Source organism: Budorcas taxicolor, chromosome 4 (assembly GCF_023091745.1).
Source record: "Budorcas taxicolor isolate Tak-1 chromosome 4, Takin1.1, whole genome shotgun sequence".
NCBI lineage: Eukaryota > Metazoa > Chordata > Mammalia > Artiodactyla > Bovidae > Budorcas > Budorcas taxicolor.
Window position 1 is genome coordinate 76,687,290 of NC_068913.1, and position 15,984 is coordinate 76,703,273.

General features: G+C 48.7%; 1 protein-coding gene across 1 annotated transcript in view; it reads left to right on the forward strand.

Moving 5' to 3' along the window:
* Window positions 1–15,984, forward strand: part of TNS3 (tensin 3) — a 185,372-nt gene that overhangs the window by 13,037 nt on the left and 156,351 nt on the right. The window contains exon 3 of the mRNA XM_052638481.1: window positions 5,889–5,926. Coding sequence (XP_052494441.1) covers window positions 5,889–5,926 — 38 coding nt within the window. The remainder of the gene's footprint in view (window positions 1–5,888; window positions 5,927–15,984) is intronic.

The following is a 15,984-nucleotide window of genomic DNA, read 5'->3' on the forward strand; positions in this document are numbered from 1 at the left end:
ACTGTGGGTGTGGTTAAACTGGGGCAGAGGTTGAGGGCAGGTTGGGGTGAGCTTGAGGGCAGAGGCAGAGAAGCAGAGGTGAGACCCAGGGCTCGTCTCTCTCTGGGTAAATATGTGTAGAGTGTTGTATGACAAGCCTAAAACAGTGGCCTGGATTTCCAAGGCTCTCAGAGACTTCGGGAGAGTAGTTCCAAGACAACAAGGAACAATGTGGGGCCTTTCAGAGCCAGATGCTCTGGACAGTTGCTGCTGCTGTTAAGAGTGGATTCCTGCCTGGGACTTTGGAAACCCTTTTGACCAAGGAATGCAGTGCAGTCCCCAGGCTTGTGGAGGTGAGGATTCCATGTGTCATTAATTCCTAGAAACTTGTGAGACATGCGCTGGCCACATACCCCTTCCCGGGTGGAGAAAGGCCCCTAATGGGAACTGCTGAGGGAGCCTTAGGGAGCTGACCGTGGACCTTGGCCTTGAACTTAACTCAGTCTTTCACTTGGTGCTTCTCTGCTTTTCATTTTTGCAAGTCAGTGGATGAAAAGTGGTGTCTTGCTCTATTATGTTTTTTACATTCCTCTGGTTATCACTGAGGCTGAGCATCTAAAAAGATACTGAAAAGACGTCTGTTGTGTATTATTCATTCATTTTTGGCTGTACTGGATTTTCATTCCTGTGCGTGGCTTTCTCTAGCTGTGATGAGCAGGGGCTACTCTCTAGTTGCAGTGCATGGGTTTCTCATCGTGGTGGCTTCTTTTGTTGCAGAGCATGGGCTTTAGGGCACGGGGGCTTCAGCAGTCGCAGCATGTGGGCTCAGGAGTTGCGGTGCGTGGGGTCTAGAACACAAGCTCAGTGGTTGTGGCACACAGGCTTAATTGCCCCACGGCCTGTGAGGTCTTAGTTCCTGGACCAGAGATCAAACCTGCAACCTTCACATGGACTGACGGATTCTCTTACTTATTTACTCTTGGCTACACTGGGTCTTTGTTGCTTTGCACAGGCTTTCTCTGGTTATGGCAGGTGGGGGCTCCTCTTTGCTGTGGTGCCCAGGCTTCCCTTGTGGTGGCTTCTCTTGTGGAGAACGGGCTCTAGGTGTGTGGGCTTCAGAAGGTGCAGCATGCGGGCTCAGTAGTTGAGGCTCATGGGCCTTAGAGCACAAACTCAATAGTTGTTTAGTTGCTCCCTGGCGTGTGAAATCTTCCCAGACCAGGGATTGAATCCATGTCCCCTGCACTGGCAGGTGGATTCCTATCCACTGCGTCACTGGAGAGGTCCCTGTAATGTTCTACTTAGTAAACTGGCCTTTCAAATCTTTGGCTCATTTAAAAAGTTAGATTATTTTTTCTTCTTGATTTCTAAGAAATCATAATATAGATTATAATATTAATGTTTCTATCATTAAATTAGGTAGAATTCATGCCAATTTTTGATGGATTTTGACCTACAGAAATGTCAGTTCCTTACCATTCCTACTTACATGTTGCAAACATTGTGAGCAGTTGCTTGACTAATTTTGCTCATGGATTGGTTGTCATTTGAAAAGTGTAAGGTTTGGCTAGTTCACATTTACCCATCATTTCATTTCATTTCTGTTTTTGTTTCTATTTAAGAATGCTTTCCCTTCTCTGGGGTCTTAATGATGTTCTACAATACTTTATTCTAATATTCATTTCTGCTTTTCCAATTCTGTTCCAATTTCATGGTTGATTCATCTGGAATTCATGTTATTTAGGTTATTTTTCATGAGTGAGCTGGTTTTCCCAGCATGATTTGTTGTGTGGCTCATCCTTTTGTAATTGAATATGACAGTGTTTCTCCCCTATGCCGAATTCCCACGTGTGGACCTGTCCATTGCACATGTCTGATTTTATAGAGTTTGTATTGTACATATATAACCAGCCTGCCAGTGCAGGAAGGGTTGGGAAGATCCCCTGGAGTAGGAAATGGCAACCCACTCCAGTATTCTTGCCTTGGAAAACTCCATGGACAGAGGAACCTGACGGGCTGCAGTCCCTGGGGTAGCAAAGAGTCGCACATCACTGAACACATACGAGCAACATTATAAGCATGGTCACAGGTTAGCTTTTTAGAAGTCCTGATTTCTCAGTAGCCATTCTGCATGTCATTTGTGGATATAAATTTTTTTCTTCTTTATTGCTTCAGTAACTTCTTTTTCTGTGGCAGAAATGGGTCTTTGATATCACTTTTATTCCTCATTACATGGAATGAGAAGAATGGCAGTATTTTATGCACATAAATTGAGTGCATGTTATATGTGACTTAGTTGGCTGGATCCCCCCAGTTGCTTCTGCAATTAGTCTGTTTCAGCATGGTATCAGTTAAGGTTCTTTAGCAAAACAGAACCAATAGGATGTATATAGAGAAAGAAATTTACTGCAGATAATTGGTCCATACGGTATGGAGGCTAAGTCTTGTCTGTAGTTGGCAAGCTGTGATCCAGAAGAGCCAGTGTGTAGTTCCTGTCTGAGTTCTAATCCAGAAGCAAGAGACGACCGATGTGCCAGCTTGGAGACCGTTGGGAAGGGAGAACCGATTCTTTCTTACTTCACCATTTATTCTATTCAAGCCCTCAGTGAATTGGATGAAGCCCACCACACTGGAGAGGACAGTCTGCTTCACTCAGTCTGCAGTTTCAAATATTTTTCCCATTCAGAAACACCCTCCCAGACACACCCAGAATACTGTGTAACCAAATATCTGGGCATCTTGTGGCTCAGTGAACTTGACACATAAAATTAACCACCCCAAATATGTTGTTTTGGTTATAGTCTTTGAAGAAAATCCAGCTCTATACAGATAGATATTTGGAAAGGAAAGCATATTCTTTTTTGATGTTACACCAAAACTCAAATGATAGTGTCCCAGTTTCCAAAGAAGACATAGAAGTGGCCAATAGATGCACGCAGAGGTGCTCAGCATCGCCAGCCCTGTTGCTGCTGTTGCTCAGTTGCCCAGTTGTGGACTGCAACGCCAGGCTCCCCTGTCCTTCACTGTCTCCCGGAGTTTGCTCAGACTCATACTCATTGAGTCAGTGATGCCATCCAATCATCTCATCCTCTCTCGCCCCGTTCTCTTGAGGGAAATGCAAATCAAAACCACAGTGAGATACGACCTCACACCTGTCAGAATGGCTGTCATCAAAAACACAAGGGAAAACATGCTTTGGTTAGGGTAGCGTAAAAAGGAGAACTCTTGTACACTGTTGGTGGGAATATAAACTGGTTCAGCTATTGTGGAAAACAGTATGTAATTTCCTCAAAAAGTGAAAGATAGAGTTATCATATGATCCAGCAGTTCCACTTTTGGGTCTATAGCGAAAGGAAACAAAATCAGTATCTTCAATAGATGCCATGTTGGTTGCAGTATTATTTACAGTAGCCAAGACATGGAAACAACCCAAGTGTCCATCAGTGGATGACTGAATGAAGAAAATGTGATAAAACATTATTCAGGCAGAAGAAAGAAGGAAATCCTGCCATTCACCATCATGAATCGGCAGGGTGCTAAGTCAGAGAAAGATAAATACTGTACGGCATCACTTACATGTGGAAACTGAAATCTGAGTCTGAGGGACCATCTGTGGTGCTGGGCTTTTGGGTGGAAAGTTCGTAATACTTGGGCCACCTGCTCACACCCCCGGAACAGTGGGTCCGCCTCTCAGGATCCTCGCCGCAGCACTCGGGTAGTTTATGCAACTCAGTCTGATCAGTTAACCTTTGTGAATGTGATGCTTTGCTCTGTAATGGCCTGAGGCTCTTGCCGTAGCCCAGTGCGCCATCCTTCGTGAATATGTCACACCGCCATCATGGTTCCGCACACCAGAGTTCCCTTCTGGGTTGAATCGGTTTGTTGATCTGCTGCATAACCAGTTACTCCCAAAGTTAGTGACTTACTGTGGCAGTAGCTTCTGTTCTCACTACTCCTGCGGATCAGGAATTTGGGAGTCACATGGCCGGGCAGTGCTGGCTCAGCGTCTCTTAGGAGGCTGCATCATCTGAAGGCTCTCCTGGGGCTGGAGCACCCGCTTCCCAGGTGGCTTCCCAGCTGGCTGCTGGCGGCAGGCCTCAGTTCCTTCCCATGGGCCTCCTCCCCAGGGCTGCCTCAGCGCCTCACATGTGGGCGGGGGTCCAGAAGCCCAGAGCAGAGGTCACTCGCCACACCCTCCACCGTCCTGCCTTGTCACACGACCCGGTCTGTCACTCTGAGGGGACCGCACGGGGACATGGGCTCCCGGAGGAGCCCTGAGGCCATCTCGGGGGCTGACTGCCACAGGAAGCTGTGCTCCTGTCCTGGCTGCTGAGTGGTCCAGCCCGCCCCATTCAGTGTGTGCAGACAGAGCTTCCTCTGGAGCCGGGGAAGTCTTCACTGCATTTCCGCTAATTCTCATCTTCCCTAAAGGCCAGAGGGCCCCTCAACTGCCTTTTCTGTATCTCTGTTCTTCCTGCTGGCCTCTGGCCCTGGCTGTCCTTCTGTCTGAGATTTTAATCTGGTGTGAAAGCCCCTTTATTCCAATGGCTAGCCTATCTTGGTTAGAAAATCACTCATCACCTTTGCTGGGTGGACCCATTAGAAGATGTAGAATAAATATTTGTCTTTGTGAATAATTTTACAAATCTTGGATGCATAGAAAGAGCTCAAAAACTAGATCTTGCAAAGATAATACCCCTGGCTGTTCCCTGCTGGAGTTCCAGGGATCCCCAGCCACGGGCTCTTTTTCTTTATTAGTTTGCTTCACCCTCATTCAGTCCCAGGTGGGCTGTGAGTTAGGGCTTTCAGAAGACATAGGGGATGAAAAGTTTGGGCCTTGAAGTGCTGACTGCAATTTGGGACCTATCTCCTGACCTCAGGCCTTGTTCTTCCAGGACCCCACACTTCTATACATTGATGCTGTGCTTTGCAGTTTCAAAGCAGGGTCCCTTGAATGATGGCATTTTGGCATCACCATAACCCTAGAAGAGGAAAGAGGCCTGGTTCCACCTAGGACAGCCCAGCCAGGCTGGGCCAGAAAGCCCCCAGATCCTGTGCCCCCAAGCCTAGATCCCTGTCCCCTATCCCACATTCACCCCATGGGTTTATTGGATAGATGCCTGCTTGGAGCCCACAGGGGCGCCTGCACTGCACTTATTTGGTGCAGTTGCTTCATTCCTCGCTGTCTCCCCGTCCTTCTGTCTCTGCATGGGAGCATCGGCAGACAGGCCCCAGTGCCCTGAGCTGCTTTGGTGGGGGAGGCTTTCACGTCCCGCAGGCACAGCTGCAGACCACGGAGGGCGGGCCTGTGAAATCCGCATTGGTTCCGGCTCTCTCTGCATTGTTGGGGCCTCCGAACCAGCACATGCCTCTCTCAGTCCTCACAATGGCCTGGGTTGAAGGATCCCCCGCAGGAATTTAGATGTGGATTTGTTCTGACAGTCAGTTCTTAGGTCATCCGGAAGTGGAAGAAGCGTGGAACGCAAATGTCCAATTTCTCACTAATTTAAAGGCGCCAGTCCTGAGTCTTCTGGGGCATTTTCAAGTTTCTCTCCTTTCTTCAGGGAAAAGCTATAATTTCCAGGCAAACACTGATACTTTGTACCGCTCAGCTTCACTGCCTTTCTCCTCCCAAGGTGCTGATCTGGTGGCCTGAACCTCTGGAAGAGACAGTGTGTTTGTAACTCCTCTCCAGAGTTCCCTGCGCCATCTGGGCCACTGCTGACACTGCAGAGGTGGCTGGGTTCTTGGACACCATGTCCATCCACTCCATGCTCTGTTGAACTCAGTGTTGTGTCCTAAGGGAAAAACAACCTCCCTCTGTCTGGGCTTTCTCAAGAATTTAGAGATGGAAATGTAAAAAGTATGGAGAGACTGCTCAACACACCTTCTTTTTCCTTCTCTTGCAGCCTGCAAGTATTCCTGTCACAAGAAATGTGAAGCCAAGGTAAGTGTTACATCACTCTCCCGTGGGGCTTCTGGAGCCAAATTGGCCTGTGTTGAATGATGTGTATGGGAGGAGACTGCCTTGGATGGTAGCCACAGAAATGAAACTCTTTAAGAAATGGCTGCTAGATGCTTTCTGATAGGGTGTATAGTTTTCATCTCAAGAAAAAACTGAGGAGCTATGAAATCCATGTTTTTAATTGTAGAAAAATAACTCTTAAGAATTTGGTTTCAGGAAAGAATTTGGTAATTTTGTCCTGGCCATGTCAACCCTTTCTCCACATCACATGATCCCTTCTTTCTAATTACATCGACGTGCTGCTATTGTAGGGTAGGGAGAGGGGCTGGGTAGGGTCTGGGGCCCATGGCTGGCCTTGGGGATATTTCTGGTTTCATTTTTGAGTGTAGTTCATAGATGGGGTTTGGAGGGCTTCCCTGGTGGTACTAGTGGTAAAGAACCTGCCTGCCAATGCAGGAGAGGTAAGAGATGTGGGTTCGATTCCTGGGTTGGGGAGATCCCTGGAGGAGGAAGGGACAACCCACTCCAGTATTCTTGCCTGGAGAGTCTCATGGACAGAGGAGTCTGGTGGGCTGCCGTCTATGGGGTCGCACAGAGTCGGACATGACTGAAGCGACTCAGCATGCACATACATGGATGGGTTGGGATTTTCAGGCAGTCACAGAAGTATGGGGACCCTGAATCAGGGAAGTTGTCCTGCATTTGTGCATTCCTTGGAAGGGTTAAATTGCTGGGTGGCCCCATGAAGCACTTGAGGTCTGGTGTGCTGGGTTGGGTGCAGAGCTTTGATTAGTGGGGAATGTGGAAGCCTGGAGGAGAAGGCAATGGGACCCCATTCCAGTACTCTTGCCTGGAAAATCCCATAGACGGAGGAGCCTGGTAGGCTTCAGTCCATGGGGTCGCTAAGAGTCGGGCACGACTGAGAGACTTCACTTTTACTTTTCACTTTCATGCATTGGAGAAGAAACTGGCAACCCACTCCAGGATTCTTGTCTGGAGAATCCCAGGGACAGAGGAGCCTGGTGGGCTGCCATCTACGGGGTCGCATAGAGTCAGACACGACTGAAGCGACTTAGCAGCAGCAGCAGCAGCAGGAGGAGGCCTGGAAATGGCCTATGGAAGCTGCAGGCACCCCTAGATAAAGCCTTGATTTTCCACTTGGGTCCCGGTGTCTGCCTCTCTCATGCATTCCAGGTATGATGTTACCTTCAGTGGGGCCAGGGCCCATGCATCGCCTCTCCTTTCTGGGACCTCCTCAAATGCCCTGCAGGTTGCCCTGTGGCTGGAGGTCCAGGGAGATGGGGTTTAGAGAGTCTTGGGTCTCTGAACCTCATGGGTCAACGTTTCCTGGTCCTTGGTCTCTGAGTGGAAGGAATGTGTGCTGGAGGCCAGCTTTGTGGACCTGTGGGCTGGTTTCACATGTGTGCTTTCCATGTGAGGATCCTGGTTTCCTCCACTCTCCTCACCATACACACAGGCGTGCACATGCAGTCATACACGGTGCACACTCGCCCATGCCCCGTACATGCACACACTTCACACACATGCCTGCAGTTTACTCACACGGGCACGTGCACACACATAAAGCTAGGGAAGTTACAGGTGGCTCTAGCCCTGCTTTTTTTCAAGAAAGAGATTAACAGAACGAACTTTCTTATTTAACTTTTTGTTATGGCGCATTCGGGACTTATGGGGAAGTGGCAAAGCTCGGATAGAGTGTAGTACTGCTCTGTTATCCAGCCCCCAAACTGGCCAACCATCCCCGCAACCCCACCCGAATCCCATTCTCTTCCGAGATGTCACATGATACGTGCTTTAGTTGGTTCAAGATCAGGCCCCCATGGTGGGGCTTTGGGGCACTTCTGTCACTTCCGATCTCGCTGTGGAGAAGGCTTCCCCTTTCTGTCCAAGGCCAAGCATTCTTGCTCACTCTTACCACTGGGCGTGACTGATTTCTAACCTTGGTTATTTTAGGTCTGCTTTGCCACCCTCCATCGTGCTATGTGCTTTCAACCCAAGGAACTGTGTCAGAGCAGAGATTCCTGTAAGCAGTGGAGGTGTGGACGATGCCACCCTGGGGGTACATTTCAGATTTCCAAGCGGGTTTTCTCCCATCTACCTGGTGAGGGTTTGGACGGAACCCCAGCCCCTGAGAGTCCCAGTTACAGTGAACTTTGTACTTCGGAGCTTGTTCCCCAGAGCCTCAGTTTCTTCATGTGTAAAATGAACTTCGGGAGTTGGTGATGGACCGGGAAGCCTGGTGTGCAACAGTTCCATGGGGTTGCAAAGAGTCGGACACGACTGAGCGGCTGAACTGAACTGAAAATGGGTGAATAATACATCTACAATCCACTTGAATCAGCTTGCTTTTAGCTATTAGTTAGGGTAATTATTTAAATTTTAAGGAAATGGAATGAGTTATGTATAATCCACATCACTACATAGGGCAGACAGAGGAGAGAGCCATGCCCAGAACCCTGTTTGTCCTGTGTCATCAGGCATGTGTGCACGTGTGTGAGCATACATCGTGTGTGTATGCCTGTGTGCACTTTCTCATGTGACACTCTGGCTGGCCACTCTTGACCCACCGCTGCAGCCTGAGCCCCACTGCCCTTGGCACCGATTCTCCAAGGAGACCTGGTGCCGCCCACTTAGGGGATTGAATTCTTTGGTTCAAAGAATATTCCAAAAGCCTTAACTATCACTGATTGTGGCATTTCTAGCCACAGTAATTGGCAGTTTGCTCGGGATGGTTAAGCTTTTATTCTTATTAGATCGTGGTGGAGGGGGAAATGTATCTGTATTCTTTTTTATTTTTTTGGATAACGCAGCTTTGAATGGCAGGAGAGAATGCCACTGGCAATAACAAAGACTCTTCTTATTCCAGAACTATAATGGCGGTACTGCTGAGCAGATCATAAATTCTCAGCTGCCCCTGAAGATAAGCACGGTGTGGGGTGGGGGGTAGGCAGTTCAGTCTCCCAGGAGCTGAGCCACGGCTCCCCCACACGGCTGGGTCCTTAGTCACTCCAGGTCTGTGCCTAACTGTGAGTGTCCAGATTTCTTTGAGACTGAGAAAACTTAGGTGAAGCTCTGGTTGAAAACACAGGCTTTGCTGTAATGACTGACTTGGGGATGGTGTGGTCCATGGGGCCCCTGTGTGCTGGGAACACGGGAGGAGAGGGCACAGCACGCATGTCACTGTGTGATGTGTTACTGTGTGGTGAGTCCTGCTGGCATCGTCATGCTGCTGTCCATCAGAGGCTCCCAGCCGGGCCCAGGATGTCCCCTTAGTAGAGTCAGAGGTGCGGAAGGAGAGAGCCACTCTGCAAAAAAGGGACTGAATCACGGACTGGGTGCTCAGGCAGGGAAATGGAGCCTTGAGCCAGGACCAGGGTCTCTTTCTTCTTGGCTGTTGGGCAGTATGTCCCCTCAGGCGAGGCCCTGCAGTCCAAGGGCACATGGAGGCAGAGACCTGGGCTTTTATCCTTCTTGTCTGCTGGAGCAAGTCCAGTTCCCTGGAGCCTCAGTTTCTTCATGTGTAAAATGGGTGAATAATACATCTACAATCCACTTGAATCAGCTTGCTTTTAGCTATTAATTATGGTAATTATTTAAATTTTAAGGAAGCTGAATGAGTTATGTATAATTACTGAGAAGTTCGGAATTCCAAATATCTTGCTCCCTGGGAGGCTGTGCTTGTTCATGGGTGCCACGTGAGCTGTTTGGGCATTGTATCTTGTTTTTTTCCTGGCCTCTGGCTGACTCATTGGTAAGAGAAAAAAGGAAGTAGGAGAAAAGAAATAAAGCTGTTTCAGGAAGGCAGACGATGGTGAAGAGACACGTGGGGGATGGGGTCACTAGTCGGGCACAACCCTAGACGTGGCAGAGATGGGTTCCTGGAGCTTTGGTGAGTGGGTGTGAACACCACCTCCACTAGGTTTCTGCAAATGTAAGGCCCCATATAGGGGCTGAGCTGTGTGTTGGCAGAAAGGAAAGAGCGAGAATTTTTTCATAAAAGTCCTGGTTGGTCGAGCACAGAGCCTGTGACGGTCTGTGTGTTCATCACCCCAAGTCCTCACGTACACAGGCAGCTTAACAGTCTCATCTGAAACATGATGGGTGGTTGTAATCCAACAGGGTGGTTTTGGGTGACATGAGATCAATAACGAAGTACCTAACCAGTGACTGGCTCCTAATGGGTGCTCAGAAGGAATGAAAACCAGCTACGGTGTTGAGGGATTGTCAGCAACGTGCTGAGCTGTGGCTTTTCTAACTTTGATTGTCACAGCCTCCCTCGGAGGTCATTGTGTCCTCATCCCAGCCTTACAGGTGACCCTGAGCCTTGAAAGAGTCACACTGCCCACCGGGAAACAAGACCTGAGCCATGTCCTACCTGCAAACCCTGACCTGGCCTCTCGTTGAATGTTTACACTTCCCTTCTCTCCTCCTCCCACTCCTTGCACTAAGGAAAAAGGTGGTTAATTTTTAAACTGCCCAATTCAGCAAACGTTTCCTGATTTGCTGTCAGTCAGGCCCCCGAGCTGGGTGCCTAGATGTAGCTTGCTGACCTCAGGTCCATTTCGGCCTGCCGCCTGTCCAGGACTGACCAGGGGGCGGGGCCAGTTCAGGTAGAGGATTTCACTTGTCCACCTTTGGTGCCTGTGTTTTGATTTTTAAAAAATTGATAGTAAAATAATAAAATTGAGTGGTAAGTATGAAGAATTCATATATCCCTCTTAGCATCAACATCCACACAGCCAGGTATGGTGCACTTGTTACAATGGATGTGCCAGTATCAGTGCATTGTTATTAACTGAAGTCCATAGTTTATTTAGGGTTCACTTTCGGTGTTGTTCATTCTGTGGACTTGAACAAACATATAATGACATGTTTCCATCTTTACAGTATCATTAGAGTAGTTTCACTGCTCTAAAAATCCTCTGTATTCCACCTGCTCATCCCTCCTCCGCCATAATCCCAGGAAAGTGCTGATCTTTTTACAGTCTCCATGCTGCTGCTGCTAAGTCACTTCAGTCGTGTCTGACTCTGGGCGACCCCATAGACGGCAGCCCACCAGGCTCCCCCGGTCCTGGGATTCTCCAGGCAAGAACACTGGAGTGGGTTGCCATTTCTTTCTCCAGTGCATGAAAGTGAAAAGTGAAAGTGAAGTCGCTCAGTCGTGTCCGACCCTTAGCATGGACTGCAGCCTACCAGGCTCCTCCATCCATGGGATTTTCCAGGCAAGAGTACTGGAGTGGGGTGCCATTACCTTTTCCAGAACATTATATATTTGGAAGCGTACAGTACATATGGCCTTACTAGGTGGCGCTAGAGGTAAAGAATCTGCCTGCCAGTGTAGAAGAATGTAAGAGACGTAGGTTCGGTCTCTGGGTCAGGAAGATCCCCTGGAGGAGGAAATAGCAACCCACTCCAGTATTCTTGCCTGGAAAATTCCGTGAACTGAGGAGCCTGGTGGGCTACAGTCCAAGCGGCTGCAGAGAGTCGGATATGGCTGAAAAACTAAGTGGAGGCATACAGTATATAGCCTTTTCAGACTGGCTTCTTTCACTGAGTCGTATATATTTAGGTTTCTCCATGTCTTTTTATGGTCTGATAGCTCATTTCTTTTTAGTGTTGAGTAACATTACATTGTCTGGATGTAGCGTGGTTTATTTATCTGTTCGCCCGGTGGAGGACATCTTTGTTGCTTCCCTGTCTTGTTTTTTATTTTTTGCACATTGTTACTGGGAGTTCTGCTCTTCTTCTGGGCAATTTTGTTTCTTTTCCTGGAAAGATCCCTTTCCTGTTAGACTGTCCTCACTGATTTTTTTTGACTCATTATAATTAGTAGAAAAGTCACTTGACACATTTCATTTTGCTAAAGGTATGTTCCTGGCTGCGGCTGTTGTCCCACTGGAAACTGTTACTCTAAGGCCAGAGTTTGGGGAACAGCCCCATGTGTGAATTCCTACTGGATGGTTCTGGATCTGCTCTTCTGTCAACAAGCCATATGCAGCTGTGCTGCTGCTGCTAGTCACTTCAGTCGTGTCCAACTCTTTGTGACCCCATGGACTGTAGCCTGCCAGGCTCCTCTGTCCATGGGATTCTCCAGGCGAGAATACTGGAGTGGGTTGCCATGCCCTCCTCCAGGGGATCTTCCTGACCCAAGGATCGAACCTGGGTCTCCTGCACTGCAGGCAGATTCTTTACCACTGAGCCACTAGGGATGCCCATGCAGCTGTGCTAGGAGAGTGCTGTTCTATATAAGCATGGCAGTTTCCTCTATATGAAAAATTCACATTTTTAAATCCCAAATAATCTGATTGTGGGGTCATGGAGCTCTCCTCCAGGGTATAGAAAGTGGCCAGCAGGATGCAATCACTGTAATCTGGAGAAGCTCGTCCCATTAACAACACTGCTATTGGTGGTTCTGGTGCCACCTTTCATTTCCACTTGTGTGTGTGAGCCTTACCAGACCCTGCTGGGCACTGGACAGACTGGCAGACATTACACGAGAGGAAGCAGGCTGTTGAAGCTGGTAGTGGTATGTGGCCAGGTGATACATTCACGTGGCTGTGTAGTTGACTGTCTCACTCCTCCATGACTGATTTGTTCTCTGCTGCTGCTAAGTCACTTCAGTCATGTCCGACTCTGTGCGACCCCATAGACAGCAGCCCACCAGGCTCCCGCGTCCCTGGGATTCTCCAAGCAAGAATACTGGAGTGGGTTGCCATTTCCTTCTCCAATGCATGAAAGTGAAAAGTGAAAGTGAAGTCGCTCAGTCGTGTCTGACTCTTAGCGACCCCATGGACTGCAGCCCACCAGGCTCCTCCATCCATGGGATTTTCCAGGCAAGAGTACTGGAATGGGGTGCCATTGCCTTCTCCCAAGTTTAAGCTATAAAGCTATATTTATGTAGAATTAACTAGTCCTTCTCTAGAAAAGCCCAGGAGGAAATTATAATCTTATTTTGAAACAGATTTATTTTACATAAATCATGTGATATACAAATATGCTCTTCTGCTTTCTCTAAATCATCATTTTTCATTCCACATGGCATAGTGACTAAGAAGGCGGCTTCCACACATACCTAATGTGAACCTGTACTCCCCGGCTGCACATTCAGCCTTTTGGCTAGTTACCTAATGGACTGGGGTCCTCTGGGGGTGGCGAGGGCAGCAGGAGGAAGCCTGGGGTGCTGTGGGTCCTAATGTACTTTGTTATTTAGCCTAAGACATTGGGGGCACCCTGGGAGCCTACTTTTGAACCACATCCTTCTCACTCCAGCCTGGAAGCCAGACCCTTGGGTAGGGGATCCTTTGGGGTCAGTTGTCACAGATTCTTTGTTGGCAGCTTCATCTGTGAGGGGAGGGGTGCCTGAGCCTGGGCGTTGCTCAAGTTTCCCAGAATACCTTTTGAAATCTTGGGAGCATGTGTTTTGTGACTTCATTAGTGGCTTGGCTCCATGCTTTAGGGGAGAACTTGATGTTTGGTGTATCCCAGGGTGGATCCTGGCACTGGAACGCTGTGCTGGTCACCCCTGCCTGTTGTCATGCCTCTTCCCCAGGACCTGACTCAGACCAGAAGGCGGTTGCAACAGGGTTTTAGTTTCGTCAGTGTTAATTGATAATAACTGGAATATGTGTAAAGTGTCTCAAGGTGACTTTTGAAGAGCCGCAGTCATTTAAATGTATATATCTGGGAAGGTTTGTTCAAAAACAGCCCTTCCCTCCCCATCATCTTCAGCCAGTACAACTGATAGTCCTTCATAGAGAGACCACTTGGGTGAGGGCCCTGTGACAAATTAGCCATTGCCCTGTGTCCCCCACATCTGTAGCATTTGGGGGAATGGGAGGAATGATAGCAGTAATGTTTTGAAAAAAAATTTTTTTAGCAAATTGCTCCCAGTTAATTATTAGAACCGCAAAGGGGAACTTAGTTACACAACAGACGATCAAATGCAGTCAAGCAAGCTTGCTTGCTGAGGTCGGAGATGGGAGAGGACAGGTGCCTTGCCTGCAAAGCATCAGGATGTGGGTGCAGCTGGGCTCTGCTGATGGAGCAAGGGCACCCAGGACTCCTCAGTTCAAAGCAGACGTCACCCTTTGTGAGGAGAGTAACAGTGGAGTGTGTGCTCGTCCTGGATCAGACAGCAGGGCGGGAGTCTGGCTGTGGAGTGTGTCTTGTGCGGCCTGGGACATGCTGTCCTGGGGCCAGGCTGCTGTGGGTACCTGTCACTCAAATGTAAACAAAAACAAGGAAGAACACTCAGTGAATATTTCCCTCCTTTATGGGTGTGACTGGATTCACTGGTTCATGAGATTCCGTAATAGATGATTATGTACTGATATTTCCCCGTAACCTGCACTTCTTTTGGGGGAGAACAGAAGTAGAAAATGGAAATTTCCACATGTAGCTGTCAGAAACATCTCCTAAAGCCATGAGACCCACAGGGGAAGGGGCCCTTGGACCTGGGGCTGGGTTCTGATGGCCCCATGGCAGCTCTGTGGGTGTGGGTGTCTCCTCCTACAAAAAGGAGTAAGGCAGTGTGCCCTAGATGCCCAGGGTGTCCTCTGTGCATCAGTAGATGGTCCTCATGGTGCCCTCCTTCATCTCCATGCTGTCTGTTCTGGGTCCTAGCATGTGGTCTACAAAGAGGCAGGTTCCTGGGACTTCCCTGGTGGTTTTAGGGGTGAGCTCCAACTCTGGCCAGTGACACGAGCCATCCAGTAGAGCAGGTTCAAGCCAGCTCTTGTTCTCTGAGATCCTCTCTTTGCTTCTTTTCTGTCTGTTGTGTCCTAAGCACTAGGTTCAGGCTGGGGGAGGTGACAGAACCTGCATGACTTCATTGCCCCCTATCCCCTGTGGGTGGGCCTCAGGGATCTCTGCAGGTCCCATGCTCAGGGTGCTGGCTTTGGACCTGTTCCCCTCATATCTGGACACCCTGTGCCTTGTGGCAGCTCCCCTACCCCCACCCCCACTGCAGGCCACCTCCTAGCATGTGTGTCTATGGACCGCATCTTGAGGGTGAGGGCCTCCGAGAACAGAGGGCCAGCACTGAGGTCACAACCCAAAATGTGGCTTACTCAGCCCTGGTGATGACCAGAGTGTGTCTGTGGGCGTTTCATGGGGATCTGTGTTGGCATCTTCAGGCCTCTTGTCCAGAATTGCTTACAGTCGTACACAGGGAAGGACATTTCTAATCAAGTTGCTGGTTTTACATTTGTGTAGCTACTTCTAGAGGATAGGTGTCATATTTTAAAAATCCATTTCTCCTTTTTTAGCAACAGGATAGAAATAATCAACTAAGCATTTGAGTCCCTGCCTTCACATTTTAATCTGTAAAATTAAACTCCAGTTGCACTCTGTGCTTTGTTTTTTCTCTAGGAAAGCTATTTATTTTGAGCCAAGATTCAGGAAGTGCCTGCCTCCCATCTTCCTTCAAGCACAGAAATAGCTCCTGGGATGCCCTCTGGTCACCTCTGGGTACAGCTGGCACCGTTCATTTTTGTGTGTCTCTAGGTGTTTTGACTCTGGCCTTCTCATGTGTCCTGTGTATCTCTGCACCTTTCAACTCCTTAGTCCCCCAGGAACTTCCAGAGCCAGCTGGCCTCTCTTCTGTCCTAGCAAAGCTGGGCATTGGGCTCTGGGCTGTCGGCCTCCCCTTCTCCTGCTTAGACCATCATTAGAATAAACTCATAAGAGCTTCTTTTTTGGAGGATGGGAGGTAGACTGTGTGAGTGGCTCCCACAAGCTATGAAGTCAGAGATTCTGTCCTTGTAGAGGTTTTCTTCTTTACTTTTAATAAGTGTTTTTTGGGGGGGAGTTGCCTGGCTGTAGGAGGCCTTCTGGAAGCTTAGTGGTGCCCAACAAGGGTAGAATCCTGTTCTGGCAGAGGAGGCTACTGGAAGGAATTCGTGGGCATTTGGGGGAAGAACTGGCAGATAGGATTGGTGTCCTGGCCAGATGGGGACAGGGTTGCTGACAGTTCTTAGGCTTTCCTTTTGGGATTCTTGGTGGAGAGTGACACCATTAGC